We start from the raw sequence: 21,654 nt of genomic DNA, 5'->3' as shown, positions 1-21,654 counted from the left end.
TCCGATAATTAGACTTGGTTCCTGATCTACACCAGCCTCATATCACAACACTTCCCGCCCGCCGCGGACCCCTCCCTTTATGTACTAGCTATCCTCCGGTATCGCTATATTTTCTCCTAAAATACACGGAGTGCCACGAGCCCACATGCAGCCCTCACGACGCTGTAACCCTCCATCAATGAGGTCTTCATTGCCAGTGTTCAGACCGCAGGTGCCCCGGGTAGGCCAAAAGATTCTCATTCGTCTCAATTTGTACTTTTCTTGATACATACAGTACATCTCGCGGTTTATAGTTGGCTATGTCATTGATTTCATCCACATTATCGCCGAATACGGCAATGAACAAATAATCGATGGAGAATTCCCGGATATCACAATTGCCGGCTGCATCTATCCTTGAACCATCTCCCAAGACTCTCCCTAAGTCCAGCAATCGACTCTGGATCTCTGCCAGCTTCCAGATCACGAAATAGATGCTGAATAGATGGAATAGGGTGTGTGTGTGATAAGGCGGGGTTGATAAGGTGTCTACCAGCGCTCCATTGTTCGGCAAATGTTGCTCTTGTGACCTGCAAGATGCAAATCCTGACAGGGTTTCCATGTCAAATATCCGCATTTCGCCGGACGGGATCTTCCCCCCTGACCAACTAAACATCCTCGAGTTTCCGAAGAAGCCTTCAAGAACTCGGGAAATTAGAGCTGGTCAATTTTAGAGAGGACGATACCGCCGGTCCAGTAATGCTGACTTTCACATTTAACGTCGGGAAAGATCAGTCCTCTTGGCTATCATCGTTCGCGTCTTTTACCGCCTTGTATGGAATATTGAAAGAAAATATCTGGCCTCGAAAATGGTGGAGTCTCGAGAAATTCGGATTTAAGTACCAGCGTAAGGCTTAGGCAGATGTTGACTCTATCGGCCTTCGAGTTACTGACAATCTCGGAAGCAATGCGGCAGAAGCTTACGATGATATAGATTGATCGTATTCCCGTCATAGAAGCGATACAAGACAACACTCAAAGCCGTTCAAATCTCTCTATAGGATCGTCGTCGACATTATAGTAATCATGGGCTGTGGGGGAGCGAACGGCAGTCGGTAGGGCAAAAGCGGCCCGGTGCGTGACCAATAGAAAGTCTCGATCGCTGAAACAGCTGCCATCTCGCAGAACATTAGGGGGATGAACAGGTCAAGCGCAGTAGCGCACAAGACGAGTGAAGATTATGCTAGAATAATGGAATCCATGCAGGTATTCGATGCAATATTGGAAACTATGATGCCCCTTTTGCTGCATAAACTCGCAGACCAAAGTCGTCTTTCTAAACAAATAAGCGAATCTTACAGAAAGCTGATTATAGGTTAAAAAGGGATCTCAAGTCCTGGTAGCAGCATCACCAGGTCTGGAATCCCCGTTGGCGTTTCTGCTTTGGATTGGACCCACTCATCGAATCACTGAACGATTTACCATGAACTCTTCAGGTAAGGAGATTGTTTGGAAAATAGAAAAGCCCGAATTCCCAAAATAATGGGACCATGATTGAGAGGTAGCTGTAATATTTCACATTTTTACAAACGTTACAAGTTGCCAGTTTCTGGCGATGTGTGGGGCCAATGTGATGCGCATGGGGCCATGCATGTTCCATTGCATTTGCTAGGGCTACAAAGCATTGAATTCATTGGTTGATGAATGCGTGTAAAATCAGGATCGTAATTTCATTTGCCCCCTTGGACTGAGCCGCTAGCTGCATAGGGCCAGCAAAAACAGCGAAAGCAACCACTTTGGGTCGCTTGGTCTCAAGTCACGCGTCAGCTCATTGGTGACTTCTGGTGGGGTTGAGTTATATTGCATTGCAAGCGTATCCGTGCGCCAATCATGGCATAAATGGAAATGCTCTCATCGTCAAGGGGAGGGGAAATTTCTAGCCTTCGACTGTCCGGACAGGCCATGGGATGTTTTTCCTTTTATTTCTCGCTGCAAGCGCTTTACATGAACTGGACTTGGAATTCAGTTAAGTCAGACGAAGAAAGGTCGTTTCATTGGAGACAGGAAGTCCTGCAAGGATCGAACAACTTCACGGATAGGCGAAACGTCCGACCTACAAGTCCACTCGAACTAGCTAGAGGTGCCGTACCTGGGCAAATCATAGAACTTCCAGACAAAGATCTTGCCGACAAATTCTGTATTGACAATCCATCTGGTGAGAGCTCCCAACCCACAATGGTCGTTCCACTCAGCTATGGCATTGCACTTGATACCTGACAACCTTCCTCTCAGTTGGTGTTCGACCCAATTCGAATGCCTCTTTAGCAAGCGACACCACCATCATACTTCCAGCACCAATTCAACTTCCTCCGAGAGCAGTAGTCAAGCCAAAAGGCTTTGGACGCCCTTTCGGGTCTTCAGCCTGTTTGCGCGATGGAAGACATTCGTGACCCAGAATATGGCTTTTGGATGAGTAGAAGACTGCAGAATTCGTCGTCAGAAACTCATTATGCAATGCTTCAGAGCCAACTTCAGAATCAAGTTCAGGCGGAGTACAAGTGCGTACTGGCACAAAGATACGAAGAAGAGTTCCGCCAGATTTCAAACACAATTCTCGAGAAAGTCACCTACAAATGGGTAAAGGTGTTCCATCCATCGGAAAAGTTCACGAGATCACGACCTCAATGGTGGCCCGTATGGATTCAATATGAGCCCCCCCGCAAAATGCCCAAGGCTTGTACGTTTCTCTTTGAAAGTCCGAAGTCAATGGCTAATTTTTGGTAGCCAAGATCATTCTGCTTTGTCACATTGTTCGTAATCTAGTTGATGAAGAGTCGGATCTTGAAGATCTGCGCAATGCGATGAAACAAATCGGCGCTCTTGAGCCATTGGAAGGGTGTCGGGATATCTTAAATGGTTTGCTATTGATAAGGCAAGGCGAAATTTGTTTAGCACGGGGTTCAAAGAAATGGACCTTGGATTGTTGCCCTGTAGAACAGCCGCAACCATCGCGCAAGCGAAAGCGACTCGGTCGGATGTGCGCCCTGTGTCGGGTGACAGAGTCACCGGAATGGAGAAAAGGACCTGAGGGCAAGCGGAACCTCTGCAACAGGTGCGGTCTTCGGTGGAGCAAGTCATCGCGGCAAGAAGGGATCAGGGTGAATGTTATCATCGCGAATCAGGATCATCTTTCCAAAACTCACCACCCAATCCCCAATATAAGCGCATCATCTGTCTTGCCAGACGTGACGACAACACATTGTATGCAGAGAGAAAACTCTGAAAGCCGTGTCGGGGTCTGTGAACAAACGCCGAACGGGTATCCTGAATGGGAGATCAAGAACGTTGGTATCAGTGCGGTAGACTTCGCTGCATACTCGTCCACATCAGATGTCCAGGTCAGCTTGGTGAGGCAAATCATACCTCTGGGCTCCCCTTCGTCCCTGCACTGGACAGACTTTACATGTGACTTTTCAATCGACTGGCAGTTCTATTCCCAAGCGGGCGAGCCGCTGTAAGTGATGCTGCTTCAATTTGATTTTATTTGAATGTGCTAACGCAGACTCTAGCTCTCCGATCACTAACACCCTCGCAGCTCTTCGAAAGGGGCGGCTTACGTCTCGGTCTGATCCACTCCCTGCGATCCTTCTAGACCCTTCAGTTGGTCAAAACATCAAACATAATGGATGCCTAGGGTCCTTGAGACTTGTTGTCGGTCATCAGTCAGTACTCCCTTTACGTAGTCTTTTTACTGCCTGACTAAATACGACTCATTGAGCAGGTCTCCCCTTCCGACACGTCCCCTATATCTATCATACATGTGAGTGCGGCTGTCTCATTTTGAGCAATTTCTTTAGTTGACCCGTCCAAAAGAGCATTCTCCCTCAGGAACGCCATCACGCTACCTGACGGGGTGCCGAAAACTACAGCTGCGCATGGATGGCACAATATTCCTGCAAAGATTGCGGAAATTGAAGACCATATCAGGGTGATGGGGTTGTAACAAATGGGATTCTGTGCCGGCCAGCCAACCAAAATCGTCCAAGGCGCTATTTTCCTTTTTTAAAAAGATTTCATGTACTGGAAGACAAGAAAGAGGCGGTACCTGCAGGTACCGACATTTTTGGCATTGTATGGATATTGGAATAAAATGAAGGGTATCATTGTCTGCGTTGCCAGGTTTGACTAATCTTAGAGATCGAACTTCAATAAACAAGGCTCATGCCAGTCCTGGTATACTGATTTATGTTGACGTAAATTCATACTCCAAAGGTGATTCGGGCTAGTGGGTGGGGATCTTAAATTGAAGAATCTGGAGATCTTTTCGTGATGCTCTCATCTTGTTTCTACCTTTCATAGTGCAAATACAATTCTTCTTTGGACCTACGCGAGCCACCCTAATCATGATCCGCTGCTTTGTATCAACACTCCGTAAGCTCAAGAACCGACCTCAGCGGGGCCGACAGAAAGCTTCAATGAAGGTGTCAGGGTCCATATCACCGTTGACCAGCCAGCTTTCCCGTGTTACCTTGCCCCCTTTCATGATATGACTCCGAGCTGCTTGACATCGCCATTCACTACCCACGAGCCGCCGCTTACTTCAGTGCATCCAAGGCTGTCTTCCCCACGAGTGCTGTTATCCTTCACATCATTCAAGCCTTCACTATCTATAGAATATTGAATTAGAAAGTAAATGGGAAACGGTGCCAAACTGTGGAATTCCCGATGGTGGTAAAGGTACCTTGATCTTTGCGTGCTTGAGGGGTACCACTGCTGGCCGAGGGACCTAAAGGAATTTTGAATGCATGAAAGACTACAACTCAAGTCCTAAACATACCTCCAATACTCGTATCACTTTCTGCGGGGCATGTCTTGGGATCGGTGGCGCTCGAAGAGAGTACTGGGCTGGGTGGGGTACGCTTTGAGTCATTCCGTCATCAGCCCGGATACTTAAGAAGCTACATTGTCAATTATAGTCCCACCATTACATGCCCATCTGTACCAATGTGGCTAAAAGCTGGATCGGAATGGGCGTGAGGCGTGTCGACCTTTTCGCCTTGGACCGTGCCTTGCGATGTGATGTGCCGAAAGACCATCAGGAAAGAAGTTGCAGGACGACAAAGCTGTAAGTTCGGATAAATTTGGAGTCTAAATAGAGCCACTATTGGGGGTGACTATTGTTTAAGTCGAACAAAGTGAGTTGGGGGAGGGAAGAAGGAGTAAAATGGTGACTTTTGCGCAGGCTTAGGCCGCATCGCTAATCTACCAATCCGCCCAATGGGGTTTATGTCGAAAAAAGCCCCACAGTGCCTTCTCTTGGGTCTGATAAGGCCAACTCCGGTTTGAATCGCCCGGCACCAATGCTAAATTCTCCGAAGTCTACGCGTAAAATCACATTTTCCCAAGGTGGGAAAGGCCACAGGGCCGTTATTCAGCAGATGGAGGGACCGCAATCCCGGGATCAACATCTGAAGACACTGGATTGCAGAGGGTCAGTTTCCTTGACCTGTGTATCAGCAACGCAGACTCAGATTTGTTGCAAGCGACACTATCTCACAATTCCAAATGATGTAAATCGAAAGCGGCATAGGCATCAGCTTTGGCGGGCTGGATTCCTGGGTACCGACATACCTGGTCAATACGTAAGAATCTAGGGACCCACCTACGAACATAGTCTCATGCACGGCTGAAAGTGAACTTAGTACGCATTGCCTTGGCCTGAGCAGGTTCGTGCACGCGGGATATGAACCTCGGGAGGGATCCTGGGGCCATTGCTGCAGAAAAAGAAGGGGCTGTTTGTATCAGTTTTCAATAGCAGTTTTAGATAGGCAATAGATAGGCAACGGCGTGGTGATACCAGATATGATAGAGATGGTGCGTTAAAGCTCGTCAAGTATTAATTCCAACGCTCCCGGAGCCTTGCGTAGTAGCACCTTCCTTTCCTAGATTTTGAGCAGCAGGCTCTTCACAAATGTGAGCTTGAATTGATTAGTCAGTATTAAGGTCTTGCTATCATACTTCAATACGCCCTTTGGTATTTGAAATCAGCTTCATCAGCTCACAGCATAAGCGGTGGCCTGAAATATGAGAGTCGAAATATAGAAAAAGGCTTGTATGACTTGTGATTTATTTTGAGAAAGACCACAGCTAGAAGTCGAAACCATCTCAGTCAGCCGGAAGCGAGGTTGGCAAAGGCAAGGATCAGAGCGCCGGTCTAAGTGGGGACTCTCCTCCCTTTCTTTTCAACGCCGCGTACTGGACTCCTGTTCAGCGGCACTGCACTGGTTATCCTCATCTTGCTATGCCTTGTCCGTGGAGATACTAGCCAAATTGGAACATCCATTCGAACCGCCTTTGCAAACACTCGAGGTATGCCTTTTGATTAGAAAGGGCTGGCCATCACTGATAGACCTTCCAGAGCTTCACCACCCCTCCGAAATTGATCCTTCGAGTACATACAATGGACAAGACACGGGCAAAAGGAAGATCTCCTAATATTGAGGACGCTCTCCTCAGCTGGGCAAAATCTCAGCATGAGTCAAAAAGCTTTCCTAGTGACTGTGAGATCAGGAACAAGGCTTTGGTGCTATGTACTGTCCTAGGATGCTCGGAAATTTATGTCGAGAAAGTTCAAACTGCTTGCTGGATGGAGAGAATAAAGATGAAAATAGCACATCAATGAAATGATCTTCATGTCTGTCTACCGTATACCTAAGGCTTTGTCTTCGATCTCAAGTTCCTCCCCACCCTAACAGGATGCCAAACACCTGGAAGGCATGGTGTAGAATTGGTTGCCCTTTCAGTGCTTGTCGTAGGGAAAGGCTTCTGGCATCAATCCACCCCATAACTCTTGATGTTCTTTGGACTTTGACGGCAGTCTCCCACACATGGCCAGGCCTAGTCACCGCATTCATATCTTGAGCTGCCTAAATAAATAAACCATTTGAATAACCTGGCATATTTTCCTGATTGAAGATGTACTCAAGTGGTTGGCAAATTCGATCCATCTCCCGGCTGTTGACCAAAGCGAATTGTTGGAAGCCATGGCACTTGAGATCGCAACACTTGTGTTGTTGCTATGTGATATGCTTTATGGATGGCTTCGCAGTCTTTGCAGGAAATAGACTCGGCAGGACCTGGGCTCTAAACGCACAGCAAAGTGGATTCCATAGCGAAGTAGTGTCTCCTTTTTCTGGCATCGAGGTTTGAAAAACACAACTCAACTCCATCACACGGCTCATGGGCGTCACCATTTTCTTGTTAGCCGGATGAGGCATGTGTGACTAGTTCCAAAATCAGAAGGTTATTCATTCCATTCTTGTTCCATTCGGGGTTGCTTTGAAAGGTCGAGAGTGGTGTTCGAGTAGGTTCGCGCAGAGGGCTTGTCTGGTTCATTGCAGGGAAAGATACTGAACTGAGATCATTGTCTTATTGTCAGCTGGATTACACATGACGATTGATGCAAAGGGGAGAATGTATACCCCCGAGAATCAGCACGATGCATGGCCGGGAGGTTGCGACTGTAAGAAAGAGGTAGATTGAAGCGTCGAAGTTGAGGCGTGACTGAAAATGAGCAGTGCGTATCTATGAACGATTAACTCTCCATTTCAGAAGATAATGAACCATGCTAGCTGGTTATCAGGACGTAGTTGATGAAAAAGCGGTGTTGGTCTCGAGGTAAGGAATGGAAAAGAAATAGCGCCTGCGAGCCCGGACACGTTCCTACCACCCATTACTTCCCTACTCCACCCCTACCATCCCAGGATCTCTTTTTCTACGCAAGCTCTGCACGAACTTATCTTCACCGGATATCCACCAATACTCTGTTGCGTCAAGGTATTGAAGCTGTTTGAATGTTTCAGCTAGACGACTGTCGATATTTTCTGTGCTTGAGATGCTGGGCTCGGTCGCCTACGACCAAGTGACTTCAGAGGTTTTCTGCATGCGTTAAACACTAGCTCTCGGGGTAGCTGTGACACCTCTCTCTCTCTACGGCTCAGAATGGTATGCCTTTGGAAATGCAAGCCTGGTCTTCGATGGATTCATGGTCAGACAGTGTCGGGCCTAGTCGATTGCCACAGCTCTGTCGGGGCGTCCCGTCTTATTTTGTTTCAGATGGTATGTACTGTATCGCATTCCACCAGAAGAAACTTTTTCTCACTCAGTCACGGGCAGCTGAATTTCTGATCTAGTGCTTCATCCACATGCTCGCACCTTTACGTTACCCTATCCAGCGTACTTGAGACGGTCGCCGAGCTCGTGCATATTTCAAAAAATTGAACACTCAACGAATACTATTGAATGACGAATTGCTATATTTTCTAGGTCAACATGACAGGTGTGTTTTCGCGGACTCTCTCTGTTCTCTTTCCAATTCGACACACTGGCAGCTGCGGCCAAGTCACTGGGCTGGTCTTCTTTACTTCACACAACAAGTGACCTCGAGCTCTGTATTCGGCCCTTCTGTCTTTTGACTGATATTCTCATGCATGACATATGCCAGTCCCTGCGGATGCATCACCGCAGTGCGTCACAAACTAGCCTCCGTTCGGCCGCCGTGTATATTGCCTCGAAGTCCTCGAACCGTATCAAAATCACAGATATGTGGTCATGACGCCACGGAGTCAGGACCTCTATATGAGGCACCTCGGAATAATATGGGAGACGTGGGATCCGATTCAGAGCATACTAGCCAGGTGAAAAAATAATAGAGCACAACAAATTTGGCGTGACCAACGAGGGTGATCGAGCCAGTCCGCTTTGGCCTTTCGGTCGAAGATCTACAAGAGACAACAAGGAAAAGGAATCAGTACTGAGTATCAGCAAACTTGATTGACGTTGCCGGCGGAGAGTTTGAAGCACGGAATCAAGGAGGCTGCAAACTCTTCGATAAGTAAATCCAAACATATTTCTCTACATTTCTAATGTCCTTCAAGTTCTTCACAACAGTCCCAACGGTCCTACCTCTAGCCCTACGTGAAATACCTTCCGGAATCGTCGAAGTCATTCCAAGCCTAAGTGTCTTCAGCAATTGTCGACGGCCATTGAAGCAACAAACCGCGCGATGAAAACCGGCCATAAGGTGGAGGAAATTCCTGCGTATTTCTGAATAAGAGCAGAGAGATTCCCCAGGCTACTCCACGCGAGAAGCACGGGTCAGCGTATATCGGGCGGTAGGAGATGGTCATATCAGGTAGAGCTACCACTAAGCCCCGGGGATCAAAAGAGAAATGACAATTCGAAGAATCGATTTGTTCTCTTCCCTGGGTCAGTAACAGACTGCCTTGAGAAATACTGTCATTTTGATGCCAGAGGCTGTGCTCCTGCTGCCAAAGACCGCATCCATCCTGCGAAAGACTCCCCTGTTGCCGCCGAGCCATGACAGAGACTAAGAGACTGTCTATACCCTTGCGCGCGGTATTTGCATGAATCCCTATAAGAGTTCCAGTTCCATAAATCTCCAGGCTCTTCAGAGCCGACACCGGAATATAGATCAATAAATCGTTGACTTTTTGAATAATGCTTGCGCGCCCCGTGGCGAGTTCAATCCACCGTCAGCCAGACATGCACTCTCGACCACTTTCACTCTGCTGTCCATGTCTGTACTTGAGACCTAGCCTGTCTGTTCAATATACTATTTCTGGCACATACTATTATATTGAAACATAGGATTTCGTATTGGAATGGTATTCAGTGGATGATTTACAATCAATCTTCCTAGCGGAGAGACCTTGAGATCTTTCTCTGTGAAAGCGTCACACATTTGAGTGGGCATGCATTTCTTCGGTTTGTGACGAGTTCAGAAATGTGTGGAGTGGGTGTGCAAATCATTTACGTGCACTCAATAGCTTCTGGAATATACGCTGGCTCAGTGGGCCAAAGCGACTTGCCCCTACCTGCTGGAGAGTCCCAGGAGCTTTGTGCATATAACGTCTTTAATGCCAGGAGCTTACATACAATGGGGAATTGCACTGCGTTGTAGTGCATGAGCTGGTTGCCAGGCTGGCCCAGTAGGCTTCTAGTTTCAAGCATATGTTGAGTGTGTTTCTTATTCCGGACCCTCTTTCGTTCATGCCATGCCTGTCATGAAGTCTTTCACTATCCTGTACACCGCGTTCACTACGTCCCTTTCGGCTGTGGAGGGCATACAGTTTACATTATCTCATGGAAATCTTCCAGAGAGCTCGCTGCTCCAGATCAAATTGGTAGTATTCGGTCAGTCGTGCGCACCAGACACCGAAAGGCAAGACTGACCTGCAAAAGCCTCTACAGATCGGCTCTGCAATTGAGTCGGCAGACTCTCGATCTCAGCACTTCACTTATGGAGAAGTGAATCTTTCCCCATCATCTTGGCCACAATCTCGGCAGGGCGAGCAGCTTGAACGTGGCGGCGTCCATTTCCACAAGGCTTTGTCAGCTTGGATCGCCCTGGATCATCGACGACACCATATACTGGCCGAACGATTGTTCCGATTGCACTCTCCGTGATGAGGCATCTGGATGCAGGGTCTGGCTCACGGAGAGTGCCACCTGTTCGGTCTAGCATAGTTCGCCTGATGATACTCCAGAAGAGAGCAGGAGGTCTGGATGCGATACTAGACCCATCGTGTCGCGCAGGGCGGCTTCAAAAGAGGATTGCTTCAGGCAGTGGATGTGAACAGCTCTGCCTTGTTGTTTCGTTGACAGGCAAGAGAAACCCATTGGCTTTTAGAATATTTCGATCATCGCCGCTAGATATGTCATGAGTCTTCACCGTCGTTTCGAATTGTCAAACCTGGACTTTTGGTCGTTATCCCAGTCGCTCTTCAGGCCACGAACAATCGACTTTATCTAGTTGAGGCACTTACATTGCCAGTACAGATGAGAAGAATGCATGCCAGTATATGGGGGTCTCTTTCAACACCATCAAATTTGGTGCCCACAGACATGACAACGCCGACCGTTGTATCATTTTGCTCTCCAGCGGCTCTTTGCTGGTCTCCAGCACTGGGAGATTGAAAACGCAAATATTTAGTATGTGCAGGTCAGGGCTCGTAGTTGGATTCTAGGCTTAGCTGGGCGGGTTGGCAAGCGTCTCCTCTCGTCGGCTGAGAAGCATTGACAAGGTCTCATCTTCTCGTGTTGTTCGAGCTTGGATCTAATATTGGCAGCTATTTTTTGCATTTTTTGTCTGTTCACCCAGACTTATCCTGCACAAATTGCCCGCCGAGTGCTTTGCTATCGCATCAAAATTCAAGCGCCAATGGCAGAGAATTCTGCCTCCTATCGGTGGATATCACGCCAGGTGGCTTGACTTCGATTGGAGCTTCCATGAAATCTTGGAAGGGCAACGAGCGCGTACATGTCGGGTCACTCACCTCGCGCGGGGCATGACACATGTCGACAGCGTCCGCGAAGCAGGGCGCATCGACGACAACTTTACACCGAAAGCGCTGCAGGACGATTGGATTAGATCACGACTCGTACGTGCAAGGCACTTGGCTGGAAAGCAGGACTGTCCTCGCAAGAATGACGAGATCAGAAGCGGGGCGGTACTTTGCGGCGACGAGAGGTTGCTGCTCGCGGTTAGCCCCGTTCCAAAGCCTTGTCAGGCTTGTGTACCTCCTTCAGGGAATCGATTGACACTGTCGTCGCGGTGGCAGACAAGAACTCCACTGCATCTGAATCGACCGGCCAGCGATAGAGGTCGTCGACCCCGGCAACCCCTTCCTCCTTGTCGTATTTCTGCATGAGCCGCATGGTGATTGACGGCAGGGCGGCGAGATATGCGGCTTCTGCCTGACTTGGTGTGCAGTCCACGCAGTAGTCCCAGCATGCTGTCCGATGTCAGCTTCCTGGTCAGTGCCTGATGCGTGACTGACCAATCTTGACAATCCCATCTAGCCCGAGTAGTATCTTGCAACACGAAAAAGACTGGTGGGTGAGGCCAGACGCCGCCAGATACCAGGCGCCGTCTAGAGTCTGTAAATCAATTATGACGTGTCGAGGAAAGAACTGGAACGGCATACCTGGGACATGATCGAACCCAGTTGTACTTCAGTAGGGTAAAGAGCCGCACAATTAACAATGTGGGCTAGTGTTATTGGTAGATCGTCCCCCAGAGCGAACATGAAATCGCCGTCAATATAGCATTCCCGAACGCAGAGAATGTTCGCATGTTCGAGTCGCCCGAATTTATCAACCAACCGCTTGGCGTCTTGTCTCCGATACTTTCGAAATGCCACTACGCGTGACGGGCGGGTGCGGCGAGCGGCAATGACCACCGGACCTGCCATGTCGTAGGTGATGGTCGGTAGATATGTATCCCATGGGGACTCCTGTCTTACAATCAGTGCGGCAGAAATGTCGTGGAGTTCAAGTAGGTTGGGAAGGCAGAGACTTTTGGGCGACCCAGAGACAATTTTCGGCATGCGGGTTCGCGACCTCGATAGTTTCACATGATATGTGCTTTCTTTTCCCTGGAGGGTAAAATTTGGTGGAAGTTGCTGTTGAGCCTTTATGGCATCGAAATCGAATATTAGGTTGCTTTGGAACTGACTGGCTGACATGGCAATTGTCAGACACCCAGAACAGGCGCAATGGGAGTAGCAGATGGGACAGTAGACAGTATTTTATAGACGAATACCGCATTGATTGTATGCCATGGCCCTGGGCTGTATCGCATTTGGATTAGGATATTCCAAGGTCCGATAATCTCCTTAATATGTGAATGCGTTTTAAGTGGGAATTTGAGGTTGAAAATGCTTGTTCACCTTCCTCTTCGATTTCTGCGGCCGCCTAGACATCAAGTTCGGGATGATCCACCACGCCCATTAATATTAGGTCGTTGTGTTAAGCCCACCACCGCCCAAGAATCAAAGGCATTGATGACGGAAGTTGAGGGGATGCTCGAACTACAGTAGTACGTTTGGCAGTGTACATCTTGACAAGTCTATGTTCTGCATGGTGAAGGTCCCTGGCTTGATTTGGTTCGATGAGGGTGGCAGACTTACCCGGGCGTTCAAAACAATAAATTACACATCTCCACCACATCACCACTTCACCGCTTCACCACTTTAATACACCGAAACAATGTTTATCTAGCCTTGAAAATGAAAGTAAATATGATTAAAGACGCTCATAGATTTGATTTCCTCGACGGGATCTTTGACACAACAATTGATGTGGTGAAACAACGATCCCGACTGTAAGACCTCCTTTTCCTTCTATGTACAGCCCAGGTTTGTCTATCGAATCAGGGCTTTAAATTCACTAAAGTGCAAAAGTGTTTGAGAAAACAGACTTTGCATGAAAAACTCCGTGGCACGAGCCAGGAACACTATAAAGCTAAATCTATGCATATTTGGAGGAAGGTCACTTCGAAGCAGTCTAAGTTTGCTAAGTGTGGGCGCTAGTATTGATGGTGCTATACGTTGTCAGCCTTGAAATCCGGGCTCATCACGCATATAGTGGGATTGAATATAGTCAGCTCATCCCCCAAATTGACTAAATGAGCCCGAGATACTGACTTGCAATCAGCTTTTGCGATAATGAAACAAGATGCCACATTACCCCGGGTAGGATTATGAGCAGGGCGATCAGCCCTCTCAGGACTTCTTCGACAGGTCGATGACTATTGCTGCAGCTCAGTCCCAAGCTCACGGCCGCGCACACAAACGTGGATATATATACTACCAATTGGATCCGGCGCAGCGAGCTCTCTGGAAGATTTCCATGAGACAATGCAAACTATCTGCCCTCCACAGCCGACAAGGACGTAGTGAACGCGGTGTACAGGATAGTGAAAGACTTCATGACAGGCATAGCATGAACGAAAGAGGATCCGGAATAAGAAACACACTCAACATATGCTTCAGATTAAAAGCCAACTTGGCCAGCCTGGGAACCAGCTCATGCATACGTAATTCCCCATTGTATGTAAGCTCCTGGAAAGTTGGTAAAGAGCTCCTGGGACTCTCCAGCAGGTAGGGGCAAGAAAAGCGCAAATTAAGAAGTATCATGTTTCACCTCCGCCAGAGATCTATTCAAATACCGGTTAAGCAGTCCGTTGAACCCCTCTGATGAAGCCGTTCGTTGAAGCAGCTGTCTTCCACACACCAGACTCCCAGCAATGACAACGTAAAGTGAAGCGCTGGACATCGGTCACACCGGTGACCTCAAGTAAATATAATGAATAGAATTCTAGTGGGTACCTCCGAGGGCGAGGTAAATCGATCAATCCATGCGGGTCTCGGTGGGTCACCGGTTGGACCCACAAGGCGACGAATTAAACTGTCCACCGCGTTGCTTCAACGCTGGAAGCGGCCACCGCTGTCATTTTTGAGGGCGCATTTATGGTTAGATTATCTACAATGAGATCTCCATCAAGTAACTGACATGAATTTAGAGGTACAGAACGGGAAAAGTGGTGAAGAGAGGGTGGAGAGGGTGGTGAAGAGAGGGTGGTGAAGAGAGGGTGGTGAAGAGGGTTCTTTCAACTTTCTTGAGAGCAGGCCTTTCACTCGCTGTGAGTTGACACAATCTTCAACGGTCAATGCGATGGCCGCTTCCTAGCCCAGACAAAAGGGCGGAGAACTAGTGCCCGTGAGTGAGGATCCTGTGCAACATCAAGTTCAAGTTTATGACCGACCAGTAACCTTTGCTATGAGAGGGGCATTTCTTTCAATTGTGCCACTCCCACCAATATTTCCGGTGACCAAATCAGACTTTGAAGGAGTAGAGGAGCCGCCCTATATACATGGCCTGAATATTAATGCTTCATGGATAGCAAGCGAACCAGCATGGCAGACAGCCGCCCTAATTGAACCGAGCAGAACGCGGCGTATAGTTCCCCCGTCCCCGCCGGTGACCGTTAAGTCTTCCGCTAACTCATCATCGCCTTCTTTCCTCCCATAGGCTGCTCTGGGCGGCTCGCGAGACCCCTGCTATGGACCCTTTCGAACCAGTGCTAGAGACAGAGGTTGATCTCAAGAGCCGACTAGCTTAGATAGCCATATGTAATTGCCAATATACTGCTACTGTTTCCTACTTAGAAAATACTAGCCGTATGGCCACCGCCGTTGGCAAATTTCATACTAAAGAAAAAGAAGAACCATATGATAGTAGAATTCTCCGTATCTATTAGTCGTATATTCGTAATTATTCTCTATTAGACTATGGGTGCTATAGACCCACCCTCCCCGTGCACTAGCGCCTGCGGTCTTTTCCGCGGTTAGTATCTACTTAGTCCATCAGTCTCCCGAGTGAGAGTCATTGGCTACTCGACAGTCGTAATGAACGGCGTTAAGGGCCCAATGGCTGGGATTCAGTGGAAGGACCCAAACGCCTAGCCAATCGGGCAGATCGGCGTAGACCGGGCGTGTCAGACCAGTTAGAAAGACGTAACCCTTCCGCCGCTGGCCGCGGCGTAGCTGCAGTAGTTAAAGCGCTGGTATCGTGTTCTGACGAGTTCGTCTATTCGGTATTGGCGGCGCTTAGTGAATGAGCCCCTCGTGGCTGATATTTCGCGATGAAAGCTCCGTCGTACATACTATTCTCTAGTTAGTGATGTTCGGCCTGTATCGGTTGATCGCGCTAGATGTTGCTTACCATTATGGGCATAACGTATGATATCTAGGCCGCTATGTCCCAAGCCATAGTTCCATATAGTCTAAATAAGCCATAAACCTACATCCTCCGTAATATAGAGTCACTGGCTCGTTCTTATCCTTTCTATGGTAGATATAGCATTTCTCGCGGCGTGAATTAGAGCTTTAGGGTGATCTATAGGTAAAATATTTAAGCTTTAGAGTCTACGGTCCCGCCTAATCATTCGCAATCATTAAGTTAGTAGGAGTCTCGTCTAATACCGACCAGGTCACCTAGTTCGCCCGAAGCATAGCTAGCGTGACCTGTCGGTCTCTAGATGATAGACCAAGTTACGAAGGCACCAAGATAGATAGGCTAGTAAGTTCAACGCCGTCCATTGCGCGGGATCGCGACTAACTCCGCCTTTTAGTCCGCCTTTTAGGATCGATGGCGGAGTGTCTTATTAATCTGACTAGCCTTAGAGGGCGGCGAGTTACGGGTTGAGACCGGCGCGTCTAGGGCTGATTCTAAATCGCGGCCTCGTACCATCGCTACCCGACCAGGTCGGCCTAGCGTAGCTAGTGCCATCTCGTGCAGAGGAATTCTGCTACAATATCGCGTAACTTGAGCTAGAGATTGTTAACACTAAAGGGTCTCTCAGCGAGGGTGTCTAGCTTCTAGCGACCGCTCTTAAGAACCTCTTTTCTCACCGCGTTTTTGCACTAGTCGCCTTTTTGCGTGATGCCATAGCAGGCATTCCCGTGCTTAAAGGGCCCACTACCCATCTCATAGATCAAGAGCGGGTTCCACAACCATAAAGGATAGTCCATTTTCGGGAAGGCCAAAGTGTGTTCAAACTAGATAAAAAAAGAAATACAACTATCGAACTCAATAGTGAAGAACCAGTCATCGGCCATTGCGGTGGAACAGGCATTTATAGTCCTTCTCACTAGTTACTTAAATACATCACGGGAAGATTAATTCGCGCTAGCCATATAACGGGCTAATTTTTGACCTTTCACGGAAGATAATAGCCCCTAGGCCTAAGTGACGGCCTCTAGGAACCTGTCACGACACCCTAGGAATGCTCTTACAGGACCCAGGAGCTTCATGCCCCCTAGGAACCAACCACCGTGATCCGGGAACTACACTGTTCATCCTAGGGCCCGTATTTTGCTAGAAGGTCTACTAGAATTTAGCGGAAAGGCCTTAATAGAATCATATATTCCTTTAGTAGGTATATAAATATGGTGAATCCCAGTACCCCTCTAACTCGCAAGCTTAGAGCATACGCTCCAAATCCAATATCGATATGCCTCCAAAGAGAATAAAGCGAGTGCATTTTTCGGCTATCATTCCCTCACCATACAATCGTTTAACTCCATCCATTCAAAACACCCCAAGACTTCCATAGGGTGCGATAAGCGCTTATTTCGCATAGTAGAGCGTGAAAAATACGAGAATAAGAGCGGAGATAATCATCAATAAAATCTCCACCGAATGCACAAAGCTGCTTGGCATGAACTACTAAGAGAAAGAAGAGAAGGCCGAACTTAAAGCCCATATGCAATACCTGATTTATTATCTTCAAGCAGCTGAGCAGCGAGCTTAGAGGCTTAAAGAGCGCGTTAACACCTTGGAGGTTAAAGTGGCGTCTCAAAACGTGGAAACCCCACCAACAGACCAAACAGCACCTCCGCAAGAGATATACAACCTTTCTGGGAAATATACACAGATATGAGTTTATATAGCTTTTATGAAGCGGTGGATTCAGGGGGTTCATTTCGCGTTGCATATCAGCGACGTTAGATATGTCAACGCTAGCTAGCGAATCATTGCTTCTTCTCGTGTTTGTTAGAGCAGTACAGTAGAATTCGAAAACAGATTACCCCTCGGACACACTGGCTTTCTTTCCCAGCGCCCCACTTAGATGGCGCTAAACCGGAATCCGTCACAGGCAGCCCTTCCATCTTTTCTTGATGTATTTCTGGTAGATCGCCAGAATTACCGTAATTACAGGTTCCGACATGGGCCAGACCATACTTGCCGAAATGCGCCCGTGATCATACAGTAGAATTGAGAAAGAAATTGCCCTTTAACACACTGACTGTTTTTTTCTCCGCCCGTACCCGAGACCCCGTTAAGCCGTATTGGGTTACTCCAGGTCCAACCCCTGCTTGGCCGTATTGTGTCTTATAAGGTATTACATTTCAGCGTTCAATGAGTCATTATGAAATACCAGTAGATCGCTATAGAATGTTCTAGGCAGGCTCTCCAATGTGTGGGGAGAGGTCCGGAGATCTGGCTTAGACGATCAAATCTAGTCAGATCCTGGATTCCATCAAGCCCTTCGCGCTTGTCCACAGTGTATGCACTCGCTATCTCACAAACCAATAGTTTGCTCCTACTTCACTTGAGCGATCTATATGCTCATCGCTTTGTATACACCCCAGTGCTCACAGCATGATAACCTTTCTTGCCGACCCTCACTGTCAAGTCACTCTTCCATTGCTCGCCGCGTACCAATCTCCCCACTGTCTTTTCGAATGTAAATTTTGGATTCCATCCTAGTTCCTTCACCGCCCTGCTTGAATCATACACTCGGTCGATTCTCGTAAGATGTTTCCACCCTTTCTTCTCGAAAATCGCATCAACATCAGGAAATGCCTTCCTCAGCACCTCCGCGGGGTTCCGATCCAAAGCTTCCAGAGTGTGTATGTCGTTGTTGAAAGGTGGCGGAGCGCTTATGATATAATTTCCCCATCGAACATCCTTGGCTCTTCTCATTGCGCAAATTGATGCACTAACAATATCCTCAATGTCGCATCTGCGGTAGGCCAGCTCTAAAGCCTTCAGGTTCTCATCACTCATGGCCGCGCGGCGGTCTTCATCATCGTCTTCCTCGGGGAAAAAACGGCTAGTTGTTACGCGGTGCTAACTGGTCACAGTGAGTATCGCTCGTAGTGGTCGTATACGTTCGTCGAGGCTCGTCCTCAAGTCTCAGTCGCAATCGTACCGTTGCCGTTAGGCCTTACACGGGCTCGGATCTATAGAGTAGACTCTTGTTGGGCAGTGCCAGATAGTAGCGCCTAGTCAAGCTATGCTTAGGATCTGTGTCGAGTGACAAGAGACTAAGTATACCTCTCCTAGTAGGGTGGTTGACTTAAGTACGAAACAAGTTGTGAAGCTAGAACTGTAGGTTCCAAGTAACAATGTGTAATTGAACGCGAAGTCTAAATACATGTGTGGTAATGACCGTCCTTATATACCTAGTCCGTCCCGTCCTCTGATGGGATCCCATCCCATCATAGGATGTGCTGTACCTATCCCATCGTGGGATGGGATTCATCACGTGAGTGGTTACCGTCAAGCGGTATTGCGGCGTAGTATTATTAAATAGATTACTGGGGTTTCGTGTACGAACCGAGAAAAAGAACGATCAGTGTGTTAAAGGGCAATTTCTTTCTCAATTCTACTGTATGATCACGGGCGCATTTCGGCAAGTATGGTCTGGCCCATGTCGGAACCTGTAATTACGGTAATTCTGGCGATCTACCAGAAATACATCAAGAAAAGATGGAAGGGCTGCCTGTGACGGATTCCGGTTTAGCGCCATCTAAGTGGGGCGCTGGGAAAGAAAGCCAGTGTGTCCGAGGGGTAATCTGTTTTCGAATTCTACTGTACTAGGGTTCAGCCCCTAGTGAGCTCGCACTGGGCAGCAGTCCTAGCCAGGCTGTTGGGACAATGGATTCATACCTTCTCGTGGTGTCCGGTGTTAATCCTCGTTGGGGAGACCAAATTGAATCCGCTGTGGTTGTGCGGTCCGGCCCGGTGCGGGAAGCGATCGCACAACCACAGCAAAATCAGGGGATAACGGGATATGAAAACCATCCGACTTCTTTTTACTCGACTCGCACTCGGGCCCAGCCGCTGGTCTTGCATTACCAGTGAAAGTGGTGTCGCCCTAGAAAGAAGACAGGACACCCCTGAGCTTGCATACGGTCTGGGATCGCATCGTGCGAGATGCGGCGAGGCGGTAGTGAACTGGTGACACAGGCAGTCAAGCTAATATCGGACAGACCTCGTTTAAGGCCTAGGGGGCCTCGTTAAGACTCGAACTCGTTAAGGCTTGAAGACGCCGCCTCGGAGACCTCGTTAAGGCCCAGCCACGGGCAACCTTTGATGCGGCTCCTCTTCTTGACACGGACACCACCGAGACACGGGCATCCTCCTGGGAGATACACGGGCATCTGGAAGGAATTGGTATTTGGCTGGCGGCAAACGATGGATCTCGTTAAGGCGTCGCCACGGGCACACCATCGATCCTGCTCAGACATCGGGGAACAAGCTTGGTTAGTGGAAAGTGGCCGACGTACACTGCCGGACGGAGCGTACACGAGGGCTTTCTGCAAGACACGGTCGGCCTGGCGGGGGAGACCTCCCCAGGTAACGCGAAACGAGGGTTCAAGCTCTCGCGGGGCGTGGTGTACAATGGCAGCCACTGCGACAGGGTCAGGGCCTGTCAAGAGACTGTCTGTATAGCCCGAGAGGACGGATGCGCGTGTCGGTGCACAAAGAGCCGGGAGCCAACTACCTCACTCGCACTGAGGGCCTGAAACCGATCTTGATCGGTTGAAGCGGTGTCGTCCTAGTTGAACAGCCCGTGATGTGTGCTTAAGGAGCAAACTGAGAGACACCCAGGGTGAGAGGCTTCGTCCACCTCAAGAGTCCAGAAACCTCGTTTATTGGGCGAAAAACTGGGGTAGTGGTCTATGCAAGTAGGCCTGCCGAAGCTACTTTATGTCTCTTGGCCCCCTCTGCCGGACGTGATTGAAGACGAGGGGACGAGACCACAGAGAGAGCCAGTGAGGATGCCTACGGTTGGCATGGAAGAGATCGAAAGACAGCTTTTTGCTGCAAAATCATGGAAGGCACCGGGCGAAGACGGTCTACCGGCGATAGTCTGGAAGATGACGTGGCCGACTGTCAAGCATAGGGTTCTCGACTTATTCCAGGCGTCACTGAGAGAAGGCGCGTTACCGACATAATAGAGACATGCGAAGATCATACCGCTCAAGAAGCCGAATAAAGACAATTATACTATTGCAAAGGCGTGGAGACCAATTTCACTTCTAGCAACACTAGGAAAGATACTCGAATCAGTGGTTGTAGAAAGGATCTCACACGCGGTGGAGACGCACGGGTTACTCCCGACCAGCCACTTCGGGGCTCGAAAGCAGCGATCCGTAGAGCAAGCGCTCGTGCTTCTTTAGGAGCAGATTTACGCAGTATGGCGTGGCCAACGAGTGTTGAGCTTAATCAGCTTCGATATAAAAGGTGCCTACAACGGTGTGTGTAAAGAACGACTGCTCTAGAGGATAAAAGCGCGAGGCATACCCGATGACTTGCTCTAGTGGGTCCAAGCGTTCTGCTTAGAACGAACGGCCACCATCCAAATCAACGGGCAACTTTCTGAGGCCCGAAGATTACCGCAAGCTGGCCTCCTCTAGGGCTTGCCCCTCTCACCGATACTATTCCTCTTTTTTAGCGCAGATCTTGTACAAAGACAGATCGACAGCCAGGGGGAGCAGTCGCTTTTATGGATGATTTTACCGCGTGGGTGACCAGACCAACCGCGCAGAGTAACCGGGAAAGAATTAAAGCAATTATTAATAAAGCGCTCGACTAGGAAAGGAGAAGCGGAGCGACCTTTAAAGCCGAAAAGACAGCTATTATACACTTTGCGCCCAAGACGCGTAAGTTGGATTATGAACCATTTACCATCAAGGGACAGACAGTTACACCCAAGGATCACGTCAAGATCCTAGGTCTGCTAATGGACTCGAGACTAAAATACAAGGAACATATAGCGAGAGCCACGTCCAAGGGCCTAGAGGCAGCGATAGAGCTTCGGCGACTTCGCGGCCTTTCCCCAGCAACTACGCGGTAGTTATTTACATCAACGGTGGCGCCAGTTATGGACTACGCCTCCAATGTTTAGATACACGCGTATAAGGACAAGGCCATAGGGCCAATCAATTGAGTCCAAAGAGTTGGAGCACAAGCCATTATGGGGACATTCCTCACCATCGCGACCAGCGTAGCGGA

The 21,654-nt window shown here is 48.6% G+C and overlaps 4 protein-coding genes across 4 annotated transcripts; 1 reads left to right on the top strand and 3 right to left on the bottom strand.

The window, feature by feature from the left end:
• Positions 1-2,493: 2,493 nt before the first annotated feature.
• Positions 2,494-3,497, top strand: N7503_006557 (uncharacterized protein; the record flags this gene model as incomplete). The annotated part of the gene is made up of 3 exons (XM_057066104.1): positions 2,494-2,716; positions 2,764-2,895; positions 2,974-3,497. The coding sequence occupies 3 exons, from the start codon at positions 2,494-2,496 to the stop codon at positions 3,495-3,497; spliced, it is 879 nt and encodes a 292-aa protein (XP_056921573.1).
• Positions 3,498-11,432: 7,935 nt separating this feature from the next.
• N7503_006556 (uncharacterized protein) lies at positions 11,433-12,389 on the bottom strand (the record flags this gene model as incomplete). The annotated part of the gene is made up of 4 exons (XM_057066103.1): positions 11,433-11,534; positions 11,581-11,795; positions 11,841-11,940; positions 11,988-12,389. 4 exons carry the CDS (start codon positions 12,387-12,389, stop codon positions 11,433-11,435), a joined length of 819 nt encoding a protein of 272 aa, XP_056921572.1.
• A 5,587-nt stretch (positions 12,390-17,976) lies between these two features.
• Positions 17,977-18,417, bottom strand: N7503_006555 (uncharacterized protein; the record flags this gene model as incomplete). The annotated part of the gene is made up of 1 exon (XM_057066102.1): positions 17,977-18,417. One exon carries the CDS (start codon positions 18,415-18,417, stop codon positions 17,977-17,979), a length of 441 nt encoding a protein of 146 aa, XP_056921571.1.
• Positions 18,418-19,652: 1,235 nt separating this feature from the next.
• On the bottom strand, positions 19,653-19,883 carry N7503_006554 (uncharacterized protein; the record flags this gene model as incomplete). The annotated part of the gene is made up of 1 exon (XM_057066101.1): positions 19,653-19,883. One exon carries the CDS (start codon positions 19,881-19,883, stop codon positions 19,653-19,655), a length of 231 nt encoding a protein of 76 aa, XP_056921570.1.
• Between the last annotated feature and the right edge of the window lie 1,771 nt (positions 19,884-21,654).

Source organism: Penicillium pulvis (assembly GCF_028828015.1).
Source record: "Penicillium pulvis strain IBT 33274 chromosome Unknown contig_3_segment0_segment0, whole genome shotgun sequence".
Classification (NCBI taxonomy): Eukaryota; Fungi; Ascomycota; class Eurotiomycetes; order Eurotiales; family Aspergillaceae; genus Penicillium; species Penicillium pulvis.
This window is presented reverse-complemented; position numbering and strand designations above follow the sequence as displayed.